Source organism: Chiloscyllium plagiosum, unplaced genomic scaffold (genome assembly GCF_037043375.1).
Source record: "Chiloscyllium plagiosum isolate Xiang-an unplaced genomic scaffold, Cpla_swu_hap1 HiC_scaffold_46, whole genome shotgun sequence".
Lineage (NCBI taxonomy): Eukaryota > Metazoa > Chordata > Chondrichthyes > Orectolobiformes > Hemiscylliidae > Chiloscyllium > Chiloscyllium plagiosum.
Window position 1 is genome coordinate 11,968,439 of NW_028270184.1, and position 27,807 is coordinate 11,996,245.

The 27,807-nt window shown below is 50.1% G+C and overlaps 1 protein-coding gene across 1 annotated transcript in view; it reads left to right on the forward strand.

Moving 5' to 3' along the window:
* Positions 1–27,807, forward strand: part of gpha2 (glycoprotein hormone subunit alpha 2) — a 185,517-nt gene that overhangs the window by 144,174 nt on the left and 13,536 nt on the right. Inside the window, exons 2-4 of the mRNA XM_087983603.1 lie at positions 6,907–6,985; positions 16,413–16,479; positions 18,169–18,295. Coding sequence (XP_087839729.1) covers positions 6,923–6,985; positions 16,413–16,479; positions 18,169–18,295 — 257 coding nt within the window. The 5' untranslated portion in view covers positions 6,907–6,922. The remainder of the gene's footprint in view (positions 1–6,906; positions 6,986–16,412; positions 16,480–18,168; positions 18,296–27,807) is intronic.

Here is a 27,807-nt window from a genome sequence, read left to right on the forward strand (position 1 = left end):
GTCACCGTGAACTCTAGTCTGGTGTTTCTGTCACCGTGATCTCTAGTCTGGTGTTACTGTCGCCGTGAACTCTAGTCTGGGGTGACGGTTACCGTGAACTCTAGTCTGGTGTTACTGTCACCGTGAACTCTAGTCTGGTGTTACTGTTACCGTGAACTCTTGTCTGGTGTTACTGTCACCGTGATCTCTCGTCTGGAGTTCCTGTTACCGTGAACTCTTGTCTGGTGTTTCTGTCACCGTGAACCCTAGTCTGGTGTTACTGTCACCGTGAACTCTAGTCTGGGGTTACTGTCACCATGAACTCTAGACTGAGGTTACTGTCACCGTGAACTCTAGTCTGGTGTTACTGTCACCGTGAACTTTAGTCTGGAGTTACTGTGACCGTGAACTCTAGTCTGGAGTTACTGTGACCATGAACTCTAGTCTGGAGTTACTGTCACCGTGAACTCTAGTCTGGGGTGACGGTTACCATGAACTCTAGTCTGGGGTTACTGTCACCGTGAACTCTAGTCTGGGGTGACAGTTACCATGAACTCTAGTCTGGGGTTACTGTCACCGTGAACTCTAGTCTAGTGTTACTGTCACCGTGAACTCTCGACTGGGGTTACTGTCACCGTGAACTCTAGACTGGGGTTACTGTCACCGTGAACTCTAGTCTGGAATTACTGTCGCCGTGAACTCTAGTCTGGAGTTACTGTGACCGTGAACTCTAGTCTGGAGTTACTGTCACCGTGAACCCTAGTCCGATGTTACTGTCACCGTGAACCCTAGACTGGTGTTACTGTCACCGTGAACTCTAGTCTGGTGTTACTGTCACCGTGAACTCTAGTCTGGGGTTATTGTGACCGTGAACTCTAGTCTGGGGTTACTGTCACCATGAACCCTAGTCTGGGGTTACTGTCACCGTGAACTCTAGTCTGGGGTTACTGTCACCGTGAACTCTAGTCTGGAGTTACTGTGACCGTGAACTCTAGTCTGGGGTTACTGTGACCGTGAACTCAAGTCTGGAGTTACTGTGACCGTGAACTCTAGTCTGGAGTTACTGTCACCGTGAACTCTAGTCTGCTGTTACTGTCACCGTGAACCCTAGTCTGGAGTTACTGTGACCGTGAACTCTAGTCTGGAGTTACTGTCACCGTGAACTCTAGTCTGGGGTTACTGTCACCGTGAACTCTAGTCTGGTGTTACTGTCACCGTGAACTCTCGACTGGGGTTACTGTCACCGTGAACTCTAGACTGGGGTTACTGTCACCGTGAACTCTAGTCTGGAATTACTGTCGCCGTGAACTCTAGTCTGGAGTTACTGTGACCGTGAACTCTAGTCTGGAGTTACTGTCACCGTGAACCCTAGTCCGATGTTACTGTCACTGTGAACTCTAGTCTGGAGTTACTGTCACCGTGAACCCTAGTCCGATGTTACTGTCACTGTGAACTCTAGTCTGGTGTTACTGTCACCGTGAACTCTAGTCTGGGGTTACTGTGACCGTGAACTCTAGTCTGGGGTTACTGTCACCGTGAACCCTAGACTGGTGTTACTGTGACCATGAACTCTAGTCTGGGGTTACTGTCACCATGAACCCTAGTCTGGGGTTACTGTCACCGTGAACTCTAGTCTGGTGTTACTGTCACCGTGAACTCTAGTCTGGAGTTACTGTCACCGTGAACTCTAGTCTGGGGTTACTGTGACCGTGAACTCTAGTCTGGGGTTACTGTCACCATGAACCCTAGTCTGGCGTTACTGTCACCGTGAACTCTAGTCTGGGGTTACTGTCACCGTGAACTCTAGTCTGGAGTTACTGTGACCGTGAACTCTAGTCTGGGGTTCCTGTGACCGTGAACTCAAGTCTGGAGTTACTGTGACCGTGAACTCTAGTCTGGAGTTACTGTCACCGTGAACTCTCGTCTGCTGTTACTGTCACCGTGAACCCTAGTCTGGAGTTACTGTGACCGTGAACTCTAGTCTGGAGTTACTGTCACCGTGAACTCTAGTCTGGAGTTACTGTCACCGTGAACTCTAGACTGGGGTTACTGTCACCGTGAACTCTAGTCTGGTGTTACTGTCACCGTGAACTCTCGTCTGGAGTTACTGTTACCGTGAATTCTAGTCTGGAGTTACTGCCACCGTGAACTCTAGTCTGGAGTTACTGTGACCGTGAACTCTTGTCTGGAGTTACGGTCACCGTGAACTCTAGTCTGCTGTTACTGTCACCGTGAACCCTAGTCTGGAGTTACTGTGACCGTGAACTCTAGTCTGGGGTAACTGTCACCGTGAACTCTAGTCTGGTGTTACTGTGACCGTGAACCCTAGTCTGGGGTTACTGTTACCGTGAATTCTGGTCTGGTGTTACTGTCACCGTGAACTCTAGTCTGGTGTTACTGTCACCGTGAACTCTAGTCTGGGGTTACTGTCACCGTGAACTCTAGTCTGGTGTTACTGTGACCGTGAACCCTAGTTTGTTGTTACTGTGGCCATGAACTCTAGTCCTGGGTTACTGAGACCGTGAACTCTAGTCTGGAGTTACTGTCACCGTGAACTCTAGTCTGGTGTTACTGTCACCATGAACCCTAGTCTGGGGTTACTGTCACCGTGAACTCTAGTCTGGAGTTACTGTCACCGTGAACTCTAGTCTGGAGTTACAGTTACCGTGAACTCTATTCTGGTGTTACTGTCACCGTGAACTCTAGTCTGGTGTTACTGTGACCGTGAACTCTAGTATGGTATTACTGTCACCATGAACTCTAGTCTGGGGGTACTGTCACCGTGAACTCTAGTCTGGGGTTGCTGTGACCGTGAACTCTAGTCTGGGGTTACTGTCACCGTGAACTCTAGTCTGGTGTGACTGTCACCGTGAACTCTAGTCTGGAGTTACTGTCACCTTGAACTCTAGTCTGCTGTTACTGTTACCGTGAACTCTAGTCTGGTGTTACTGTCACCGTGATCTCTAGTCTGGAGTTACTGTCACCTTGAACTCTAGTCTGCTGTTACTGTTACCGTGAACTCTAGTCTGGCGTTACTGTTACTGTGAACTCTAGTCTGGGGTTACTGTCACTGTGAACCCTAGTCTGGTGTTACTGTCACCGTGAACTCTAGTCTGGTGTTACTGTGACCGTGAACTCTAGTCTGGAGTTACTGTCACCCTGAACTCTAGTCTGGGGTTACTGTCACCGTGAACTCTAGTCTGGAGTTACTGTCACCGTGAACCCTAGTCTGGAGTTACTGTGACCGTGAACTCTAGTCTGGGGTTACTGTCACTGTGAACCCTAGTCTGGTGTTACTGTGACCGTGAACCCTAGTCTGGAGTTACTGTTACCGTAAATTCTAGTCTGGTGTTACTGTCACCGTGAACTCTAGTCTGGTGTTACTGCCACCGTGAACTCTAGTCTGGTGTTACTGTGACCGTGAACTCTAGTCTGGAGTTACTGTCACCGTGAACTCTAGTCTGGAGTTACTGTCACCCTGAACTCTAGTCTGGGGTTACTGTCACCGTGAACTCTAGTCTGGAGTTACTGTCACCGTGAACCCTAGTATGGAGTTACTGTGACCGTGAACTCTAGTCTGCTGTTACTGTCACTGTGAACCCTAGTCTGGTGTTACTGTGACCGTGAACTCTAGTCTGGAGTTACTGTGACCGTGAACTCTAGTCTGGTGTTACTGTGACCGTGAACTCTAGTCTGGAGTTACTGTCACCGTGAACTCTAGTCTGGCGTTACTGTCACTGTGAACTCTAGTCTGGGGTTACTGTGACCATGAACTCTAGTCTGCTGTTACTGTCACCATGAACTCGAGTCTGGTGTTACTGTGACCGTGAACTCTAGTCTGGAGTTACTGTCACCGTGAACTCTAGTCCGTTGTTATTGTCACCGTGAACTCTAGTCTGGAGTTACTGTTACCATGAACTCTAGTCTGGAGTTACTGTTACCGTGAACTCAAGTCTGGTGTTACTGTGACCGTGAACTCTAGTCTGGTGTTACTGTGACCGTGAACTCTAGTCTGGGGTTATTGTCACCGTGAACTCGAGTCTGGTGTTACTGACACCATGAACTCTCGACTGGGGTTACTGTCACCGTGAACTCTAGACTGGTGTTACTGTCACCGTGAACTCTAGTCTGGAGTTATTGTCACTGTGAACTCTAGTCTGGAGTTACTGACACCGTGAACTCGAGTCTGGTGTTACTGTCACCGTGAACTCTAGTCTGGAGTTCCTGTCACCGTGAACTCGAGTCTGGTGTTACTGACACCATGAACTCTAGCCTGGAGTTACTGTCACCGTGAACTCTAGTCTGGGGTTACTGTTACCGTGAACTCGAGTATGGTGTTACTGACGCCGTGAACTCTAGTCTGGAGTTACTGTGACCGTGAACTCTAGTCTGGAGTTACTGTCACCGTGAACTCGAGTCTGGTGTTACTGACACCATGAACTCTAGCCTGGAGTTACTGTCACCGTGAACTCTAGTATGGTGTTACTGACGCCGTGAACTCTAGTCTGGAGTTACTGTCACCGTGAACTCTAGTCTGGAGGTACTGTCACCGTGAACCCTCGTCTGGGGTTACTGTCACCGTGAACTCTAGTCTGGGGTTACTGTCACCGTGAACCCTAGTCTGGGGTTACTGTCACCGTGAACCCTAGACTGGGGTTACTGTCACTGTGAACCCTAGTCTGGTGTTACTGTGACCGTGAACCCTAGTCTGGAGTTACTGTGACCGTGAACTCTAGTCTGCTGTTACTGTCACTGTGAACCCTAGTCTGGTGTTACTGTGACCGTGAACTCTAGTCTGGAGTTACTGTGACCGTGAACTCTAGTCTGGTGTTACTGTGACCGTGAACTCTAGTCTGGAGTTACTGTCACCGTGAACTCTAGTCTGGCGTTACTGTCACTGTGAACTCTAGTCTGGGGTTACTGTGACCATGAACTCTAGTCTGCTGTTACTGTCACCATGAACTCGAGTCTGGTGTTACTGTGACCGTGAACTCTAGTCTGGAGTTACTGTCACCGTGAACTCTAGTCCGTTGTTATTGTCACCGTGAACTCTAGTCTGGAGTTACTGTTACCATGAACTCTAGTCTGGAGTTACTGTTACCGTGAACTCAAGTCTGGTGTTACTGTGACCGTGAACTCTAGTCTGGTGTTACTGTGACCGTGAACTCTAGTCTGGGGTTATTGTCACCGTGAACTCTAGTCTGGAGTTACTGTCACCATGAACTCTAGTCTGGGGTTACTGTCACCGTGAACTCTCGTCTGGAGTTACTGTCACCGTGAACTCGAGTCTGGTGTTACTGACACCATGAACTCTCGACTGGGGTTACTGTCACCGTGAACTCTAGACTGGTGTTACTGTCACCGTGAACTCTAGTCTGGAGTTACTGACACCGTGAACTCGAGTCTGGTGTTACTGTCACCGTGAACTCTAGTCTGGAGTTCCTGTCACCGTGAACTCGAGTCTGGTGTTACTGACACCATGAACTCTAGCCTGGAGTTACTGTCACCGTGAACTCTAGTCTGGGGTTACTGTTACCGTGAACTCGAGTATGGTGTTACTGACGCCGTGAACTCTAGTCTGGAGTTACTGTCACCGTGAACTCTAGTCTGGAGTTACTGTCACCGTGAACTCTAGTATGGTGTTACTGACGCCGTGAACTCTAGTCTGGAGTTACTGTCACCGTGAACTCTAGTCTGGAGGTACTGTCACCGTGAACTCTCGTCTGGGGTTACTGTCACCGTGAACTCTAGTCTGGGGTTACTGTCACCGTGAACCCTAGTCTGGGGTTACTGTCACCGTGAACCCTAGACTGGGGTTACTGTCACCGTGAACTCTAGCCTCGAGTTACTGTCACCGTGAACTCTAGCCTCGAGTTACTGTCACCGTGAACTCTAGTCTGGGGATACTGTCACCGTGAACCCTAGTCTGGTGTTACTGTCACCGTGAACCCTGGTCTGGGGATACTGTCACCGTGAACCCTAGTCTGGTGTTACTGTGACCGTGAACTCTAGTCTGGAGTTACTGTCACCGTGAACTCTAGTCTGGGGTTACTGTGACCGTGAACTCTAGTCTGGGGTTACTGTCACCGTGAACCCTAGTCTGGTGTTACTGTGACCGTGAACTCTAGTCTGGAGTTACTGTCACCGTGAACTCTCGTCTGGGGTTACTGTCACCGTGAACTCTAGTCTGGGGTTACTGTCACCGTGAACCCTAGTCTGGAGTTACTGTCACCGTGAACTCTCGTCTGGGGTTACTGTCACCGTGAACTCTAGTCTGGGGTTACTGTCACCGTGAACCCTAGACTGGGGTTACTGTCACCGTGAACTCTAGCCTCGAGTTACTGTCACCGTGAACTCTAGCCTCGAGTTACTGTCACCGTGAACTCTAGTCTGGGGATACTGTCACCGTGAACCCTAGTCTGGTGTTACTGTCACCGTGAACCCTGGTCTGGGGATACTGTCACCGTGAACTCTAGTCTGGTGTTACTGTCACCGTGAACCCTGGTCTGGGGATACTGTCACCGTGAACCCTAGTCTGGTGTTACTGTCACCGTGAACCCTGGTCTGGGTATACTGTCACCGTGAACCCTGGTCTGGGGATACTGTCACCGTGAACCCTAGTCTGGTGTTACTGTCACCGTGAACCCTGGTCTGGGGATACTGTCACCGTGAACCCTAGTCTGGTGTTACTGTCACCGTGAACCCTAGTCTGGTGTTACTGTTTACTTGTTCAGATTTTTCTCACAAACTTTAATGGTGTATTATCTAATTTTACTGTTTACTGTTTTCATTGTGGTTTAGCTGGGTGTTTTTTTTTACTGTTCGCACAAATCTTCATTTAATCATACATTCACTGTGAATTATGCTGGATTTCTTTTCAAAAGACTTTGGATTGGATGAGACTAATAAAAAAAAATTAACTTAAAGGAGTAAAAATGCCTTGATGAAAAGCATCAATAAAGAAAACATGGTCGACTCTGGGACAATGAGTGAAAAGAAGAGGAAGGTAGGTTTGTCAAAGAGCCAATCTATCCATGGTTTATGTAACACTACTTTGTGAGATTTATATTCCAAATTCTCAGCATACTGAGTAACAAAATCTTTTCAAAATCAGTGGAAAATTTAATATTCCTGAACCTTTAGTGTTTGCATCTTGTTCAACTGGCCTGACCAACTGAAAAGTGATATTTAGCTTTATTCAGTACTGTTTTGGAACTATTTCAAATGTGTGGCAACTGGGATTTATCCCTTCCTCAGTGACCATGTAACTGTGCACAATTCAATTTAAACATTAGAACTGTATGGTTACATTTAATTAATTTGTACTAGTTCTGATTTCTTATCATATACACACTGTCAGCATTCTGTTTCATATTAGCAACAAAAAGCAAAATACCAGATGCTGGAAATTTGACATATAAACAGGTAATTCTGAACAAACTCATTTAACAGCTCTTCACTTCCAACCTTTCCCTTTTCTTTTTCCATTCCCTTCCCTGCTTTTTTTGTCACATCCCAGTTTTGATGATAATTTATTAACCTCTTATTTCACATTTTCAGTGTCTGCAGTTTTTTTTTACAACAATGCATGACACGTCCAAACAAAACTGAATCGTGAATCACTAAACCATGGGTCGGATGCTCATTTGTTTATAACTCTCTTGAGATCACTACAGGAGAAGCAACAATGGCTAGGATTCTGCGGGCAGTCAACTCAAGTATTGGGACCAGAGAGGGTTGGTGTTCTGGATGTAATAGGAAACAAAGAAATGTTCAGAGACATCCTTGCCAAAGGTTGACAGCTCAGGAGCACAGAGAGGGATCGGGTAAATTGCCTTGGTGTGGCGCCTGGTTTGTTGCTGTCACTTTACTGACTATGTAATGGAAACAGTGTTACCTCCACCCTGCTACAGGACAGCAGAAGTTCCAGGAAGATATCCAATCCTGCAAAGACGCTGAAATTTTTAGAGCTAAGATGGAGAGAGAGCTTATGAGAAGTGTAAGGGTAAGTGATCCTAGGAGGCGAAAGAAGGAAGAGGATAGAATGGTTTGTTTCTGTGCTCTGACTCTGACAGGCTGAGCTTGAGTTTTAAATGTGTTGCTGGAAAAGCGCAGTAGGTCAGGCAGCATCCAAGGAGCAGGAGAATCGACGTTTCGGGCATGAGCCCTTCTTCAGGAATGAGGAAAGTGTGTCCAGCAGGCTAAGATAAAATGTAGGGAGGAGGGACTTGGGGGAGGGGCGTTGGAAATGCGATAGGTGGAAGGAGGTCAAGGTGAGGGTGATAGGCCGGAGTGGGGGGTGGGGGCGGAGAGGTCAGGAAGAAGATTGCAGGTTAGGAAGGCGGTGCTGAGTTCGAGGGATTTGAATGAGACAAGGTGGGGGGAGGGGAAATGAGGAAACTGGTGAAATCCAAGTTCATCCCTTGTGGTTGGAGGGTTCCCAGGTGGAAGATGAGGCGCTCTTCCTCCAACAGTCGTGTTGCTACGGTCTGGCGATGGAGGAGTCCAAGGACCTGCATGTCCTTGGTGGAGTGGGAGGGGGAGTTGAAGTGTTGAGCCACGGGGTGGTTGGGTTGGTTGGTCCGGGTATCCCAGAGGTGTTCTCTGAAACGCTCCGCAAGTAGGCGGCCTGTCTCCCCAATATAGAGGAGGCCACATCGGATGCAGCAGATGCAGTAAATGATGTGTGTGGAGGTGCAGGTGAATTTGTGGCGGATATGGAAGGATCCCTTGGGGCCTTGGAGGGAAGTAAGGGGGGAGGTGTGGGCGCAAGTTTTGCATTTCTTGCGGTTGCAGGGGAAGGTGCCGGGAGTGGAGGTTGGGTTGGTGGGGGGTGTGGACTTGATGAGGGAGTCACGGAGGGAGTGGTCTTTTCGGAATGCTGATAGGGGAGGGGAGGGAAATATATCCCTGGTGGTGGGGTCCGTTTGGAGGTGGCGGAAATGACGAAGGATGATTCGCTGTATATGGAGGTTGGTGGGGTGGTAGGTGAGGACCAGTGGGGTTCTGTCCTGGTGGCGATTGGAGGGGCGGGGCTTAAGTGCGGAGGAGCGGGAAGTGGAGGAGATGCGGTGGAGGGCATCATCGATCATGTCTGGGGGGAAATTGCGGTCTTTGAAGAAGGAGGCCATCTGGGTTGTACGGTATTGGAACTGGTCCTCCTGGGAGCTTGAGTTTTGTCGAGTCTGCGGGCAGAATTGGTGAAAGAGGTGATGAGAAGGGAGAATGATGGGGTGAGTTAGCTTGGGCATATACTTGCCACCTTGTCAATTATGTCACGGGCAAAAAGTCCATTGGGAACCTTCTTGAACTGTCAACAAGTAAGGCCCTTAAGTGGTCAATTAAGGGCCACTCAAGGGCGTCAACTCGCCACCTCCCTGATTTCCTGCTTTCCCAGTAGGTGAGAAAGATGACTGGTTTCCCGATTAGGGAACTAGGCTTCCCTGGTAAGGTAAAGTGGTCTAAAGATTTCCTCCTCATAGATCGTTTGGTAATTCTTTTAAAAACTTATTTCCAATCTTCTGACCTACCATCTATCTTTGCACAATTATATGTCTTTTCTTTAATACTATCTTTGACTCTGGATGTAGGTTTGCTCGCTGAGCTGGAAGGTTCGTTTTCAGACATTTTGTAACCATACTAGGTAACATCTTCAGTGAGCTTCTGGCTGAAGCACTGGTGGCGTAGCCCACTTTCTGTTTATATGTTTGAGTTTCCTTGGGTTGGTGATGTCATTTCCTGTTCTTTTCCTCTGGCTGGTAAATGGGATCCAAGTCAATGTGTTTGTTGATAGAGTTCCGGTTGGAATACCATGCTTCTAGGAATTCTTGTGCGTGTCGCTCCTAGGACAAGCCAAACAGAGACTTGCACCCATTTACCACCTCCTGAGAAAAAGAACAGGAAATGACATCGCCATGGGAAATGCCATGACCACTAGAAATGGCATCACCAACCCAAGGAAACTGAAACATATAAATAGAAAGTGGGCTACACCGCCAGTGTTTCATCCAGAGGCTCACTGAAGATGATACCTAGTCTGGTGACGAAATGTCTGAAAACGAACCTTCCAGCTCAGCGAGCAAACCTACATCCAGAACCTCAACCTGAGCTACAAAACGCGCTAACTATCTTTGACTTTTTTGATTAAGCACGGATGGCAGATTTGTCCCTTCAAATTTTTATTACTTATTGGAATGTATCTGCTCTGCACTTTCTGGGATAACTCCTTAAATATTTTTGCCACCGCATCCCTATTGATCTATAATTCCTTAACTTATGCATTTGGAGGTCCATATACAATACAACAAACACAGTACTCTCATAGTGCTCCCTGCTATCAAAAAACTCAACCAAATCAGCACATTAGCTGCCTTTCTCAAGCTCATGCTGGTTTTCTTTATTAATCCACGTTTGTTTGAGTGTTCTGTTAATTTTGTCCCGACTTACTGTTCCAAAAAGCTTTTCTACCAAGGTTAATCTGACTGGCCTGTGGTGGCTGGACTTATTCTCTTATCCCTACTTGAACAAGGATGTACCCGTACAGTTCTCCAGTCACCTGGCATAACCCTGCGTCAGAGGAGGATCAGAGGATTATGGCCAGAGTCTCTGCAATTTCACTTACTTCTCTCAGTAACATTAGATGTACCCCATCTGTCCCTGATGACCTATCAACATTAAGTACAGCCGGCCTACTTAGTCGGCCCTAACCTGCACATCTTTGGATTGTGGGAGGAAACCGGAGCACCCGGAGGAAACCCACGCAGACACGGGGAGAAGGTGCAAACTCCATACAGACAGTCACCCAAGGCTGGAATTGAACCCGGGACCCTGGCGAAGTGAGGCAGCAGTGCTAACTACTGAGCTACCGTGCTGCCCCAAGGGCAACTTGGGGCGAGCAGTAAATGCTGGCCAGTCAGCGACACCCATGGCCCACAAGTGAATAAAAATTCTTCAGTTTTGGAACATTCTCTTCAACCAATACTGTTACACCCTGTTTTGCTTCTTCCTACTCCGTCCTGAACACCTTTTATCCAACAATATGTAGCATCCAGGCCTGTTCTTCAAAAATTGAATCTCCATATTTTCACAAAAGCATATTTCCACATGACTATTTGTGTGTACCTTATTTACAACACTTCACTCATTTACCAAGTTGTACAATTTTGACATTATTACATTCCCTTCTAACCTGATCTCACCCATTCCCTTTCTATTTCCTACTGTAAAGATAATTTTTCTAATTCTCTGCACACATTGGTTTTCCTGTCTAATATTGCTTCCTGTCTCCCACATTCTGCCATACTAGTTTGGAGCCTTTCTGATCGTGCTAGCCAACCACCCCATCAGAATGCTTGCGCCAGTTCTGTTCAAGTGCAACCTGTCTGGTCTGTACGAATAGTATCTTGCCCAGAACTGGCCCCTGTATCCCAAGACACTTCAGCAAGGCATTTGATAAGGTTCCCCATGGAAGGCTCATTCAGAAGGTCAGGAGGAATGGGATACAGAATTGGCTGGCCAACAGAAGACAGAGAGTGGTAGTAGAAGGAAAATATTCTGCCTGGAAGTCAGTGGTGAGTGGTGTTCCACAGGGCTCTGTCCTTGGGCCTCTACTGTTTGTAATTTTTATTAATGTCTTGGATGAGGGGATTGAAAGATGGGTCAGCAAGTTTGCAGATGACACAAAGGTTGGAGGTGCCGTTGGCAGTATAGAGGGCTGTTGTAGGCTGCAGCGGGACATTGACAGGATGCAGAGATGGGCTGAGAGGTGGCAGATGGAGTTCAACCTGGATAAATGCGAGGTGATGCATTTTGGAAGGTCGAATTTGAAAGCTGATTACAGGATTAAGGATAGGATTCTTGGCAGTGTGGAAGAACAGAGGGATCTTGGTATGCAGGTACATAGATCCCTTAAAATGGCCACCCAAGTGGACAGGGTTGTGAAGAAAGCATATGGTGTTTTGACTTTCATTAACAGGGGGATTGAGTTTAAGAGTCATGAGATCTTGTTGCAGCTCTATAAAACTTTGGTTAGACCGCACTTGGAATACTGCATCCAGTTTTGGTCGCCCTATTATAGGAAAGATGTGGATGCTTTGGAGTGGGTTCAGAGGAGGTTTACCAGGATCCTGCCTGGACTGGAGGGCTTATCTTATGAAGAGAGGTTGAGTGAGCTCGGACCTTTTTCATTGGAGAAAATGAGGAGGAGAGGGGACCAAATTGAGGTATACAAGATAATGAGAGGCATAGATAGAGTCGATAGCCAGAGACTATTTCCCAGGGCAGAAATGGCTAACACGAGGGGTCATAGTTTTAAGCTGGTTGGAGGAAAGTATAGAGGGGATGTCAGAGGCGGGTTCTTTACACAGAGAGTTGTGAGAGCATGGAATGCGTTGCCAGCAGCAGTTGTGGAAACAAGGTCATTGGGGACATTTAAGAGACTGCTGGACACAGAAATTTGAGGGTGCATACATGAGGATCAATGGTCGGCACAACATCGTGGGCTAAAGGGCCTGTTCTGTGCTGTACTGTTGTATGCTCTATACTGCTTCCCTTCCTCCTACATCATCTCTGCAGGCATGCATTTATCTGCTGTATTCCTCTGATGTCTAACCTCAGGAATTCTTGGAGTGCGCACGGGATGGTTTTCTTGACTGATATGTGGAGGGACCAACCAAAGAGCAGGCCTTAGATTGGGTACTGTGTAATGAGAAGGGAATTATTGCCAATCTAGCTGTGTGAGACTCCTCTGGGATCAGCGACCATAACATGGTAGAAGTTTTTTATCAAGATGGAGAGTGAGGTAGATGATTTGGAGACTAGAGTGCTGAAACTTAATAAAAGAAACCATGAAGATATGAGGCGTGAGTCCGCCTTGAAAAATTTAGGAGAGTTATTTAAAGGGATGACAGTGGATAGGCAATTAGGAGAAAGTGAGGACTGCAGATGCTGGAGATCAGATTCAAAAATGTCGACTCTCCTGCTCCTCAGATGCTGCTTGATCGGCTGTCCTTTGCCAGCACTACACTTTTTGACAGTGGATAGGTAATGGCAAACATTCAAGGGAAGCGTGGGGGAACTGCAAACGACTGTTTAGGGATGTAGGTTTACTCACTGAGCTGGAAGGTTCGTTTTCAGATGTTTCATCACCATACTGGGTAACATCTTCAGTGAGCCTTCGGATGAAGCACTAGTGGTGTAGCCCCTTTCTATTTATGTGTTTGAGTTTCCTTGGGTTGGTGTTGTCATTTCCTGTGGGATACAGGTCAATGTGTTTGTTGATAGAGTTCTGGTTGGAATGCTTGCTTCTAGGAATTTTTGTGCGTGTCTCCGTTTGGCTTGTCCTAGGATGGATGTGTTGTCCCAGTCAGTGGTTTCCTTCCTCATCTGTATGTAAGGATAATAGGGAGAGTGAGTCATGTCGTTTTGTGGCTAGGTGATGTTCATGTATCCTGGTGACTAGTTCTCTGCCTGTTTGTCCAATGTAGTGAGAAATAGGAACATCTCATTTACCATATCCCCCTATTTAGAACAGGAAATTATGTCACCATAGGAAATGATGTCAGCACAGGAAATGACATCACCACCCAAGGAAACTCAAACACATAAATAGGAAGCGGGCTACACCACCATCTTCATCTGGAGGCTCACTGAAGATGTTGGTAAAAACAACAGAAGATGTTACCTAGCAGGGTGATGAAACGTCTGAAAATGAACCTTCCAACTCAGCAAACAAACCTAAATCCAGAACCTCAACCTGAGCTACAAATATTCTAAAAACTCGCTAACAACTGTTTATTCCTGTCTGGCACAAAAGCAAAATGGATGACAGCCAATCTACGGCTCAGAGACAGTATCCGATCCAAAGAAGAAACTGGCAGATTGGCCAAGAAAAATAATCGGTCTGAGGTTTGGGAGCAGTTTAGAATTCAGCAAAGAAGGACCAAGGGATTGATTAGGAAGGGGAAAATATAATACAAAAGTAAGCCTGCAGGGAACATAAAGACTGACAGAAAGAGTTTCTATAGGTACGTGAAGAGAAAGAGATTGGTGAAGACAAATGTAGGTCCCGTACAGATAGAAGTGGGGGATTGTATAATAGGTGACAAAGAAATGGCTGAGCAACTGAATACATACTTTGGTTCTATCTTCATACAAGAGGACACAAATCATATAGCCAGAAATGTTGGAGAATGAAAGATTTTAATGAGAGGGAAGAACTGAGGGAGATCAATATTAGTACAGAAACGGTGCTGGGAAAATTGATGGGGTTGAAGGCAGATAAATCACCAGGGCCTGATAATCTACATCCCAGAGTATTTAAGGAAGTGGCTCTAGAAATAGTGGATGCATTTGTGGTCATCTTCCAGGATTCTATAGACTCTAGAAGAGTCCCTGCAGATTGGAGGGTAGCTAATGTCACTCCAATACTCCAAAAGGGAGATAAAGAGAAAACAGAGAATTACAGACCAGTAAGCCAGTAGTTCGGTAGTGGGGAAAATTTTCAAATCCATTATCAAGGACTTTATAGCAGAGCATTTAGAAAGCAGTGGCAGGATCAGACAGAGTCAACATGGATTTACGAAGGGGAAATCATGCTTGACAAATCTGTTGGAATTCTATGAAGATGTAACTAGTAGAGTTGACAAGGGGGAGCCAGTTGATGTGGTATATTTGGATTTTCAGAAAGCGTTTGACAAAGTGCGGCATAAGGGATTATTGGGCCAGATTAAAGCACGTGGGATTGAGGGAAGTGCACTGAAAAGGAAAGAAAATTGGTTGGCAGAGAGGAAACAAAGAGTTGGAATTAATGGGTCCTTTACAAATAGATGGGCAATAACTAGTGGGGTGCCACAGGGATCAGTGCTGGGTGCCCAGCTATTCACAGTATATATTAATGGTTTGGATGAGGGAATAGAATGTAACATCTCAAAGTGGGAGGGGTGAACAGTGATGAAGATGCCGAGAGCCTTCAGCATGATCTGGACAGGTTGGGTGAGTGGGCACATCAATGGCAGGTGCAGCAAAATTTGGATAAATGTGAGGTTATTCACTTTGGAAGCAAAAACAGGAAGGCAGATTACTACCTGACAGGCTGTACATTGGGAGAGGGGAGTGTGCTGTGGGACCTGGGTGTCCCTGTGCACAAGTCGCTGAAGGTAAGCATGCAGGTGCAGCGGGCGGTAAATAAGGTAAATGGTATGTTGGCCTTCACTGTGAGAGGTTTCGAGTGCAGGAGCAGGGATGTGTTGTTGCAGTTATACAGGGCCTTGGTGAGGCCACATCTAGAATATTGTATGTAGTTTTGGTCTCCTTTTCTGAGGGAGGATACTCTTGCTCTCGAGTAAGTGCAGTGAGGGTTTCCCAGGCTGATCCCGGGAATGGCGGGACCGATGTATGAGGAGAGATTGATGAGGTTAGGATTGTTTTTACTGGAGTCCAGATGAATGAGGGGGATCTCACAGAGATTTATAAAATTCTAACAGGACCAGTCAGGGTAGATGCAGGGAGGATGTTCCTGATGGTGAGTGTGTCCAGAACAGGGGTCACAGTCTGAGGATTCGGGATAGACCATTTAGGACAGAGATGAAGAGACATTTCTTCACCCAAAGAGGGGTGAGCCTGTGGAACTCAGTACCACAGGAAGGAGTTGATGCCAAAACATTGAGTGTATTCAAGAGGCAGCTAGATTTCGCACTTGGGGCAAATGGGGTCAAAGGTTATTGGGAGAAAGCAGGATTAGGCTATTGAGTTGACAGAGCAGGCTCGAAGGGCGGAATGGCCTCCTCCCCCTGCTCCTATCTTCTATGTTTCTATATTTCACTTGTACGTTGTACTGAGGGATAACTAGAGATTATGATCTTTTGAGGCCTGATTCCTGGCCTCCTCCCTCGCTTCCCTAAACCTTCCTCCTTCCACCAATCTGGTCAATATCAATATGGACCATGATTTCTGGCAGCTCACCCTCCCCCTAATCCTGAATGAATGAGCTTGTGTAGATGGTCACTGGTAACAATGGGTGTGAAGGTTGGGTTTCTGCACTGAGAGGCAGTGATCTGTCACTCCAGAAAAATACCAGGGGCAGCAACGTGGAGAAGTGGCAAGGGTGCAGATAAGCTAACTGGTCATGTCAACAGATAGAGCAGAAGCAAAGGATAGCACCGATGGTGCTAGTGGGGGGAGGGGAAATAGATTTAGTAGGAATCGTGTTTGATGCTGTTCCCTCAGTTACCTAGCAAGATTTTACCTTGATCCAGTTTAGGAACTAATTTTCCAACGACCTGGCACATATTTACCACACCATTTTCCAGCAATTAGCCAAACTTGGCGTACCATCAGTAACGTCTTGCTGCACACCCTAATGCACCTGGGCGTTCTGGTTCTCCAGAGCTCTGTAACTGTGCATTGACTCAAATATTTTTATTTTTTTAATCTAGAAACGAGCAAAGACATCTACCCAAGCTGAAGGTGAAACCACCCTGCAGCCTGGCTCATGGGGTTCAGGTTGGTACACTCTCCTTAGGCCAGGAGGATTACTTGATGTTCACAGCAGACAATGCACAATTTGGTTCCATAATTTAGGGGCCTTCTAAGCAACAACATTCTCCAAGCCCATTGAGGTAACTCTTCCACTAAAATGGCAGGCAAAGGTTGTGAGAAACATTACAGCATTGCAAACGTTAATTTGCATCTAACAGGTATCACCTATAAGCAAGATGTTGTCATTTTACTTCCAATGGCTGGCTGAACAAAGAAGGGCACCACTGATTCGATCTTGGTGTAGTGTGAGGGCAGCTCACACCGGCAGCTATATTCCCAGATCCTGACTTGGATTGGTGTTGGGTCCACTACTTTTTGTCATTTATAAAAATGATTTGGATGTGAACATAGGAGGTATAGTCAGTAAGTTTGCAGGTGACACCAAAATTGGAGGTGTGGTGGACAGCAAAGAGGGTTACCTCAGGTTACAACAGAATCTGGACCCAATGGGCTGAGAAGTAGCTGATGGAGTTTAGTCTAGATAAATGTGAGGTGCTGCATTTTGGGGAAGCAAATCTTATCAGGACTTATACACTTAATGGTAAGGTCCTAGGGAGTGTTGCTAAACAGAGACCCTGGAGTGTAGGTTCCTAGCTCCTTGAAAGTGGAGTTGCAGGGAGATAGAATAGTGAAGAAAGCATTTGGTATGCTTTCATTTATTGGTCAGAGTATTGAGTACAGGAGTTGGGAGGTCATGTTGCGGCTGTACAGGACATTGGTTAGGCCACTGTTGGAATATTGCTTGTAATTCTGGTCTCCTTCCTATTGGAAAGATATTGTGAAACTTGAAAGGGTTCAGAAAAGATTTACAAGGATATTGCCAGGGTTGGAGGATTTGAGCTACAGGGAGAGGCTGAACAGGCTGTTTTCCCTGGAGCGTCGGAGGCTGAGGGGGGACCTTATAGAGGTTTACAAAATCATGAGGAGCATGGACAGGATAAATAGACAAAGTCTTTTCCCTGGGATGGGGGAGTCCAGAACTAGAGGGCATAGGCTTGGGGTGAGAGGGGAAAGATATAAAAGAGACTTAAGGGGCAACGTTTTCACACAGAGGGTGGTACGTGTATGGAATGAGCTGCCAGAGGATGTGGTGGAGGCTGGTACAATTGCAACATTTAAGAGACATCTGGATGGGTATATGAATAGGAAGGGTTTGGAGGGATATGGGCCGGGGGCTGGCAGGTGGGACTAGATTGGGTTGGGATATCTGGTCGGCATGGACGGGTTGGACCGAAGGGTCTGTTTCCGAGCTGTACATCTCTATGACTCTATGATTCTAATCGAGGGCCATCAGCTTCAACTCACGTGGGAATGTCATCCCTTCTCACTCACAAGATGATTGCAAATGGCAGATGACACAGAAGGATCCTAACAAATTTGTAGGACAATTTGCTCAGAGGTTAGAGACCAGCAAGGTTTGTGATGCACCCAAGGGCACAGCCATATGCGTAAGCCGGCACATGGCGGTCCCAGCTGTGAAGACCAGTGCCCCATTGAGAATAAGCCCCACGGTTAGCTATTCAAAGTCACTGCCAGACCACGGCAGCAGATCTCCTGGCTGGAGTGACTACATGGACGACAGACGGGGGTTTGGATTAAGTTTACACTGTCCGCCAACCAGCTATCCTGGGGCTGTTTTTCTACTCTCACCAGGTAAGCCTGGAATTGCAGCACCGAACAGGAATGACGATGGCGTGAAGGAACAAACCACCTCAGATCAGAAACTGGGGTGTGATGCACCACAGGCAGCCGCAGGAGGAATGCTTCAATGTTTACTCAGGTAATCAATTTAGACTTCTGCAAATTAACTGTTTGAAATGCTATCTCAAATCCAGCAGCCTTGTCTGAGCCAGACTGTGTTAATTCAAATTTAAAACACCTTAATACAATGAATAGGGGATTTTGGAAAATCAACTGAGATGATTGCAAATTAAGCACATTAGGTTAATGACCTTGTCACTGTTGATATTAGATTAGATTAGGTTAGATGACCTACAGTGTGGAAACAGGCCCTTCGGCCCAACAAGTCCACACCGACCCTCCGAAGAGTAACCCACCCAGACCCATTCCCCTACATTTACCACTTCACCTAACACTACAGGCAATTTAGCACGGCCAATTCACCCTAACCTGCACATTTTTGGACTGTGGGAGGAAACTGGAGCACCCGGAGGAAACCCACGCAGACACGGGGCGAATGTGCAAACTCCACACAGACAGTTGCTTGAGTCGGGAATTCATATCTCACACAATGATTTTGATAACTGTTTTATGCTAGCCCCAGTTCCCTCCATCAGCCAAACCTGCTCAAAATGAGAAAAAAATTCAATTTTAAAAAAGGTTAATGTTAACATTTCAAATCCAATTACCCTTCTTCAGAACAGTGGACTTGAAATCTTAACTCTGTTTCTGTCTCCTTTGCGAAAGGTGAGTCATTCATTTAAATCTTGACATCTGACATCGGAGAGCAGAGGTTTCTGGGAAAAGAGAGATTTTGTTTTCCCCTCAGCAATGTAAGTGAGTGTTTTCTAAACCCAAGACCCTACCCTTGTAGGGCGTCCCGCCCATCCACCTCCTCTAACCTTAAACACCAGGGACACATCAGGTAAGTTTCTCTCATTTTTTACTTTCTGATAAGGGGACTAGCAGGGATGGCAATGCAGGGAGAGGAATGGTCCTCCTGCATGATGTTTGAGGTGAGGGACGCCATTAGTGACCCATCCAAGGGGTCACTAATGGCGTCCCTGCAGGAAGTGCATCCAACTCTTGCTCTTCCAAGACCGCATTCGGGAACCGGAGTAGAAGCTGGAAGAACTTTGGATCGTTCGGGAGGCAGAGGCTGTGATAGTTAAGAGTTAAAGGGAATTATTACTCCTAGGCACAAAGAAAGCTGGGTAACTGTTAGAAGGGGGGAAAATACAGTCAGTGCAGGGATCCCCTGTTGTCATTTCGCTGAAAAATAAATATTCTGTTTTGGATACTGTTTGGGGGGGGGTACGATTTACCAGGGGCATGCAGATCTCTGGCACCGAGTCTGTCCCTGCTGCACAGAAGGGAAGGGGGGATAGGAGGGGAGAGTGTGAGTCATTGGAGACTGAATATTTAGAGGCTCAGATAGAAGGTTTGTAGGGAACGAACGAGACTCGCGGTCGGTGTGTTGCCTCCCAGGTGCCAGGGTCTGTGATGTCTCGGTTCGTATCTTTGGAATCCTGAAGGGAGAGGGCGACCGACCCCAAGTTGTGGTCCACATAGGTACCAACGACATAGGTAGGAAGAGGGATAGGGAATGTTAGGCAGGATTTCAGGGAGCTAGGGTGGAAGCTGAGAGCTAGAACAAACAGAGTTGTTATCTCTGGTTTGTTACCTGTGCCACGTGATAGTGAGGCAAGGAATAGGGAGAGGTATCAGCTAAACACGTGGCTGCGAGGATGGTGCAGGAGGGAGGGTTTCAGGTACATCGATAATTGGGGCTCATTTTGAGGAAGGTGGGACCTCTACAAACAGGGCAATCTTCACTTGAACCAGAAGGGGTACTAACATCCTGGGTGAGAAATGTGCTCATGCTAATCGGGTGGGTTTAAACTAGCTCAGCAGGGGGATGGGATCCTATGGTGTAGTTCCAGTGCACAGGAGGATGAGAGTAGGGAGGACAGGGACAAGATTTCACAGTCATAGGAGTGTGCTGGCAGGCAGCAAGCTGGTTTGAAGTGTGTCTTCTTCAATGCCAGGAGTATCTGGAATAAGGTAGGTGAGCTTGCAGCATGGATAGGTACCTGGGACTTCGATGTTGTGGCCATTTCAGGGACATGGATAGAGTAGATTGAGGAATGGATGTTGCAGGTTCCAGTGTTTAGATGTTTAATTAAAAACAGGCAAGGCGGTAAAAGAGGGGGAGGTGTGGCCTTGTTAGTCAAGGACAGTATAATGGTGGCTGAAAGAACTTTTGACGAGGATTTGTCTTCTGAGGTGGTATGGGCTGAGGTTAGAAACAGGAGAGGAGAGGTCACACTGCTGGGAGCTTTTTCTAGGCCTCCACAAAGTTCCAGGGATGTGAAGGAGAGGATTGGCAAAACGATTCTGGGTAGGAGTGAAAGGGAGAGGGTTGTCATTATGGGAGACTTTAACTTCCCCAAAATTGACTAGAAATGCTATAACTCTCGTGTGTCGGATGGATCAGTTTTTGTCCAATGTGTACAGGAGGGTTCCCTGACACAGTATGTTTGAAGGGCCGACAAAGAGGGGAGACCACACTGGATCTGGTGCTTGGTAATGAACCAGGCCAGGCGTTTGATTTAGTGGTAGGTGAGCACTTTGGAGAGAGTGACCATAATTCAGTTACATTTAGTTTAGCGATGGAAAGGGATAGGTACATGCCACAGGGCAAGAGTTATAGATGGGGGAAGGGCAATTATAATGCGATTAGGCAAGACTTAGGAGGCATAGAATGGCGTAGCAAAATGCAGGGGATGGGGTCAATTGAAATGTGGAGCTGGTTTAAGGAACAGATATTGCATGTCCTTGATAGGTACGTCCCTGTCAGGCAGGGGGGAAGTGATAAGGTAAGGGAACCCGTGGTTTACGACAGAAATTGCATCTCTTGGTAAGCGGAAGAAGGAGGCCTATGTGACGTTGAGACGAGATGGTTCAGATGAGGCGATGGAGAGTTACAGATTATCCCGTAAGGATTTAAAGAGAGAGTTAAGAAAAGCAAAGAGAGGACATGAGCAGTCTTTAGAAGGTAGAATAAAGAAGAACCCTAAAGCTTTCAATACGTATGTGAGGAATAAAAGGATGACTAGGGTAGGAATAGGGTCAGTCAAAGACAGAAGTGGGAAGTTGTGTGTGCACCCTGTGGAGATCAGACAGGTGCTAAACAAAGATTTCTAATCTGTTTTCACTCAGGAAAAGGAAAATATTGTAGAGAAGAAGAATGAGATACGAGATATTAGACAGTAAAGGATTGAAGTCAGTAAGGAGGTGGTGTGATCAATTCTAGAAGGTGTGAAAGTAGATAAATCCTCTCCATCCCTCACCGTGTGCTCCAACCCTCACCACATCCTCCATCCCTCACCACGTCCTCCATCCCTCACCACGTGCTCCATCCCTCACCGTGTCCTCCATCCCTCACCGCGTCCTCCATCCCTCACCGTGTCCTCCATCCCTCACCACATCCTCCATCCCTCACCGCGTCCTCCATCCCTCACCATGTCCTCCATCCCTCACCGTATGCTCCATACCTCACCGTGTGCTCCATCCCTCACCATGTGCTCCATCCCTCACCGCGTGCTCCATCCCTCACCACATCCTCCATCCACCACCGTATGCTCCATACCTCACCGTGTGCTCCATCCCTCACCGTGTGCTCCATCCCTCACCGCATGCTCCATCCCTCACCGCGTGCTCCATCCCTCACCGCGTGCTCCATCCCTCACCGCGTGCTCCATCCCTCACCATGTGCTCCATCCCTCACCGCGTGCTCCATCCCTTACCATGTGCACCATCCCTCACCGCATGCTCCAACATACACTGCGTGCTCCATCCCTCACCACATCCTCCATCCCTCACCGTGTGCTCCATCCCTCACCGTGTGCTCCATCCCTCACCAGATCCTTCATCCCTCACCGTGTGCTCCATCCCTCAACGAGTGCTCCCTCCCTCACCGCGTGCTCCATCCCTCACCACATCTCCATCCCTCACCGTGTGCTCCATCCCTCACCGCGTGCTCCATCCCTCACCAAGTGCTCCATCCCTCACCACATCCTCCATCCCTCACCATGTGTTCCATCCCTCACCGTGTGTTCCATCCCTCACCATGTGCTCCATCCCTCACCACATCCTCCATCCCTCACCGTGTGTTTCATCCCTCACCGTGTGTTCCATCCCTCACCACATCCTCCATCCCTCACCATGTGTTCCATCCCTCACCGTGTGCTCCATCCCTCACCGTGTGTTCCATCCCTCACCGTGTGCTCCATCCCTCACCACATCCTCCATCACTCACCGTGTGTTTCATCCCTCACCGTGTGTTCCATCCCTCACCGCGTCCTCCATCCCTCACCATGTCCTCCATCCCTCACCGTATGCTCCATATCTCACCGTGTGCTCCATCCCTCACCATGTGCTCCATCCCTCACCGCGTGCTCCATCCCTCACCACATCCTCCATCCACCACCGTATGCTCCATACCTCACCGTGTGCTCCATCCCTCACCGTGTGCTCCATCCCTCACCGTGTGCTCCATCCCTCATCGCGTGCTCCATCCCTCACCGTGTGCTCCATCCCTCACCGCGTGCTCCATCCCTCACCGCGTGCTCCATCCCTCACCGCGTGCTCCATCCCTCACCATGTGCTCCATCCCTCACCGCGTGCTCCATCCCTTACCATGTGCACCATCCCTCACCGCATGCTCCAACATTCACTGCGTGCTCCATCCCTCACCACATCCTCCATCCCTCACCGCGTGCTCCATCCCTCACTGCGTGCTCCATCCCTCACCAAGTGCTCCATCCCTCACCACATCCTCCATCCCTCACCGTGTGCTCCATCCCTCACCGTGTGTTCCATCCCTCACCGTGTGCTCCATCCCTCACCACATCCTCCATCCCTCACCGTGTGTTCCATCCCTCACCGTGTGTTCCATCCCTCACCGCGTGCTCCATCCCTTACCGTGTCCTCCATCCCTCACCGTGTGCTCCATCCCTCACCGTGTGCTCCATCCCTCACCAGATCCTTCATCTCTCACCGCGTCCTCCATCCCTCACCGTGTCCAGCATCCCTCACTGCGTGCTCCATCTCTCACCGCGTTCTCCATCCCTCACCATGTCCTCCATCCCTCACCATGTGCTCCATCCCTCACTGTGTCCTCCATCCCTCACCACGTGCTCCATCCCTCACCATGTACTCCATCCCTCACTGCATGCTCTATCCCTCACCACGTGCTCCATCCCTCACCATGTCCTCCATCCCTCACCGCGTGCTCCATCCCTCACCATGTCCTCCATCCCTCACTGCATGCTCTATCCCTCACCACGTGCTCCATCCCTCACCATGTCCTCCATCCCTCACTGCATGCTCTATCCCTCACCACGTGCTCCATCCCTCACCATGTCCTCCATCCCTCACCATGTCCTCCATCCCTCACCACATCCTCCATCCCTCACCGCGTGCTCCATCCCTCACTGCGTGCTCCATCCCTCACCAAGTGCTCCATCCCTCACCACATCCTCCATCCCTCACCGTGTGTTTCATCCCTCACCGTCTGTTCCATCCCTCACCGTGTGTTCCATCCCTCACCGCGTGCTCCATCCCTTACCGTGTCCTCCATCCCTCACCGTGTGCTCCATCCCTCACCGCGTGCTCCATCCCTCACCGTGTCCTCCATCCCTCTCTGTGTCTTCCATCCCTCACTGTGTGCTCCATCCCTCACTGTGTCTTCCATCCCTCACCGCGTGCTCCATCCCTCACCACGTGCTCCATCCCTCACCACGTGCTCCATCTCTCACCATGTGCCCCATCCCTCACCGTGTGCTCCATCCCTCACTGTGTGCTCCATCCCTCACTGTGTGCTCCATCCCTCACCACGTGCTCCATCCCTCACCACGTGCTCCATCCCTCACCACGTGCTCCATCTCTCACCATGTGCCCCATCCCTCACTGTGTGCTCCATCCCTCACCGTGTGCTCCATCCCTCACAGTGTGCTCCATCCCTCACAGAGTGCTCCATCCTTCACCACATGCTCCATCCCTCACCATGTCCTCCATCCCTCACCGTGTGCTCCATCCCTCACAGTGTGCTCCATCCCTCACTGCGTGCTCCATCCCTCACTGCGTGCTCCATCTCTCACCGCGTCCTCCATCCCTCACCGTGTCCTCCATCCCTCACCGCGTGCTCCATCCCTCACCGTGTCCTCCATCCTTCACCGTGTCCTCCATCCCTCACCGTGTGCTCCATCCCTCACCGTGTGCTCCATCTCTCACTGCATGCTCCATCCCTCACCGCGTCCTCCATCCCTCACCGTGTCCACCAACCCTCACTGCGTGCTCCATCTCTCACCGCGTCCTCCATCCCTCACCATGTCCTCCATCCCTCACCATGTGCTCCATCCCTCATCGTGTCCTCCATCCCTCACCACGTGCTCCATCCCTCACCATGTCCTCCATCCCTCACTGCATGCTCTATCCCTCACCATGTCCTCCATCCCTCACCGCGTGCTCCATCCCTCACCATGTCCTCCATCCCTCACTGCATGCTCTATCCCTCACCACGTGCTCCGTCCCTCACCATGTCCTCCATCCCTCACCGTGTCCTCCATCCCTCACCGCGTGCTCCATCCCTCACCGCGTCCTCCATCCCTCACCGTGTCCTCCATCCCTCACCGTGTGCTCCATCCCTCACCGTGTGCTCCATCTCTCACTGCATGCTCCATCCCTCACCGCGTCCTCCATCCCTCACCATGTCCACCAACCCTCACTGCGTGCTCCATCTCTCACCGCGTCCTCCATCCCTCACCATGTCCTCCATCCCTCACCATGTGCTCCATCCCTCATCGTGTCCTCCATCCCTCACCACGTGCTCCATCCCTCACCATGTCCTCCATCCCTCACTGCATGCTCTATTCCTCACTACGTGCTCCATCCCTCACCATGTCCTCCATCCCTCACCGCGTGCTCCATCCCTCACCATGTCCTCCATCCCTCACTGCATGCTCTATCCCTCACCACGTGCTCCGTCCCTCACCATGTCCTCCATCCCTCACCGTGTGCTCCATCCCTCACCGCGCGCTCCATCCCTCACCGCGTGCTCCATCCCTCACTGCGTGCTCCATCCCTCACCGCGTGATCCATCCCTCACCGAGAGCTCCATCCCTCACCGCGTGATCCATCCCTCACCGCGTGCTCCATCCCTCACCGTGCGCTCCATCCCTCACCGTGCGCTCCATCCCTCACCGCGTGCTCGATCCCTCACCGCGTGCTCCATCCCTCACCACATCCTCTATCCCTCACCGAGTGCTCCATCCCTCACCGCGTGCTCCATCCCTCACCGTGTCCTCCATCCCTCACCGTGTGCTCCATCCCTCACCGTGTGTTCCATCTCTCACCGCATGCTCCATCCCTCACCGTGTGCTCCATCCCTCACCACGTGCTCCATCCCTCACCATGTGCTCCATCCCTCACCGTGTGCTCCACCCCCTCACCGCGTGCTCCATCTCTCACCGCATGCTCCATCCCTCACCGTGTGCTCCATCCCTCACCGCGTGCTCCATCCCTCACCACATCCTCCATCCCTCACCATGTGCCCCATCTCTCACCGTGTGCTCCACCCCTCACTGTGTGCTCCATCCCTCACTGTGTGCTCCATCCCTCACCACATGTTCCATCCCTCACCACGTGCTCCATCCCTTACCGTGTCCTCCATCCCTCACCACATGCTCCATCCCTCACCATGTCCTCCATCCCTCACTGCATGCTCTATCCCTCACCGCGTCCTCCATCCCTCACCGTGTCCTCCATCCCTCACCGCGTGCTCCATCCCTCACCGTGTCCTCCATCCCTCACCGTGTGCTCCATCCCTCACCATGTGCTCCATCCCTCACCGCGTGCTCCATCCCTCACCGCGTGCTCCATCCCTCACCGCGTGATCCATCCCTCACCGAGAGCTCCACCCCTCACCGCGTGATCCATCCCTCACCGCGTGCTCCATCCCTCACCGTGTGCTCCATCCCTCACCGTGCGCTCCATCCCTCACCGTGTGCTCCATCCCTCACCGAGTGCTCCATCCCTCACCGAGAGCTCCATCACTCACTGCGTGCTCTATCCCACATCACATCTTCCATCCCTCACCGCGTGCTCCATCCCTCACCGAGTGCTCCATCCCTCACCGAGAGCTCCACCCCTCACCGCGTGATCCATCCCTCACCGTGCGCTCCATCCCTCACCGTGCGCTCCATCCCTCACCGAGTGCTCCATCCCTCACCGCGTGATCCATCCCTCACCGTGCGCTCCATCCCTCACCGTGCGCTCCATCCCTCACCGCGTGCTCCATCCCTCACCGCGTGCTCCATCCCTCACCGCGTGCTCCATCCCTCACCGTGTGCTCCATCCCTCACCACATCCTCCATCCCTCACCACATCCTCCATTCCTCACCACATCCTCCATCCCTCACCGGGTCCTCCATCCTCACCATGTCCTGCATCCCACATCGTATGCTCCATCCCTCATGATGTGCTCCATCCCTCACTGCGTGCTCCCTCCCTCACCGCGTGCTCCCTCCCTCACCACATCCTCCATCCCTCACTACATTCTCCACCCCTCAAGGAGTGCTCCCTCCCTCACCGCGTGCTCCCTCCCTCACCGCGTGCTCCATCCCTCATCGTGTCCTCCATCCCTCGCCGTGTCCTCCATCCCTCATCGCGTGCTCCATTGCTCACCGTGTCCTCCATCCCTCACCACATCCTCCATCCCTCACCGCATGCTCCATTCCTCATCGTGTCCTCCATCCCTCACCATGTCCTCCATCCCTCACCGTGTGCTCCATCGCTCACCGTGTCCTCCATCCCTCACCACATTCTCCATCCCTCACCGTGTCCTCCATCCCTCACCGTGTCCTCCATCCCTCATCGCGTGCTCCATTGCTCACCGTGTCCTCCATCCCTAACCACATCCTCCATCCCTCACCGTGTGCTCCTTCTCTCATTGTGTGCTCCATCCCTCACCATGTGCTCCATCCCTCACCGTGTCCTCCATCCCTCACCGCGTGCTCCATCCCTCACTGTGTCCTCCATCCCTCACCGCGTGCTCCATCCCTCACCATGTGCTCCATCCCTCACCGTGTCCTCCATCCCTCACCACATCCTCCATCCCTCACCCTGTCCTCCATCCCTCACCGCGTGCTCCATCCCTCACCACATCCTCCATCCCTCACCGTGTGCTCCATCACTCACCGCGTGCTCCATCCCTCACCGCATGCTCCATCCCTCACCACATCCTCCATCCCTCACCGAGTGCTCCATCCCTCACCGTGTCCTCCATCCCCCACCGTGTGCTCCATCTCTCACCACATCCTCCATCCCTCACCGTGTCCTCCATCCCTCACCGTGTCCTCCATCCCTCACCGTGTGCTCCATCCCTCACCACGTGCTCCATCCCTCACCGCGTGCTCCATCCTTCACCGCGTGCTCCATCCCTCACCGCGTGCTCCATCCCTCACCGTGTGCTCCATCCCTCACCGTGTGCTCCATCCCTCACCACGTGCTCCATCCCTCACCGTGTGCTCCATCCCTCACTGCGTGCTC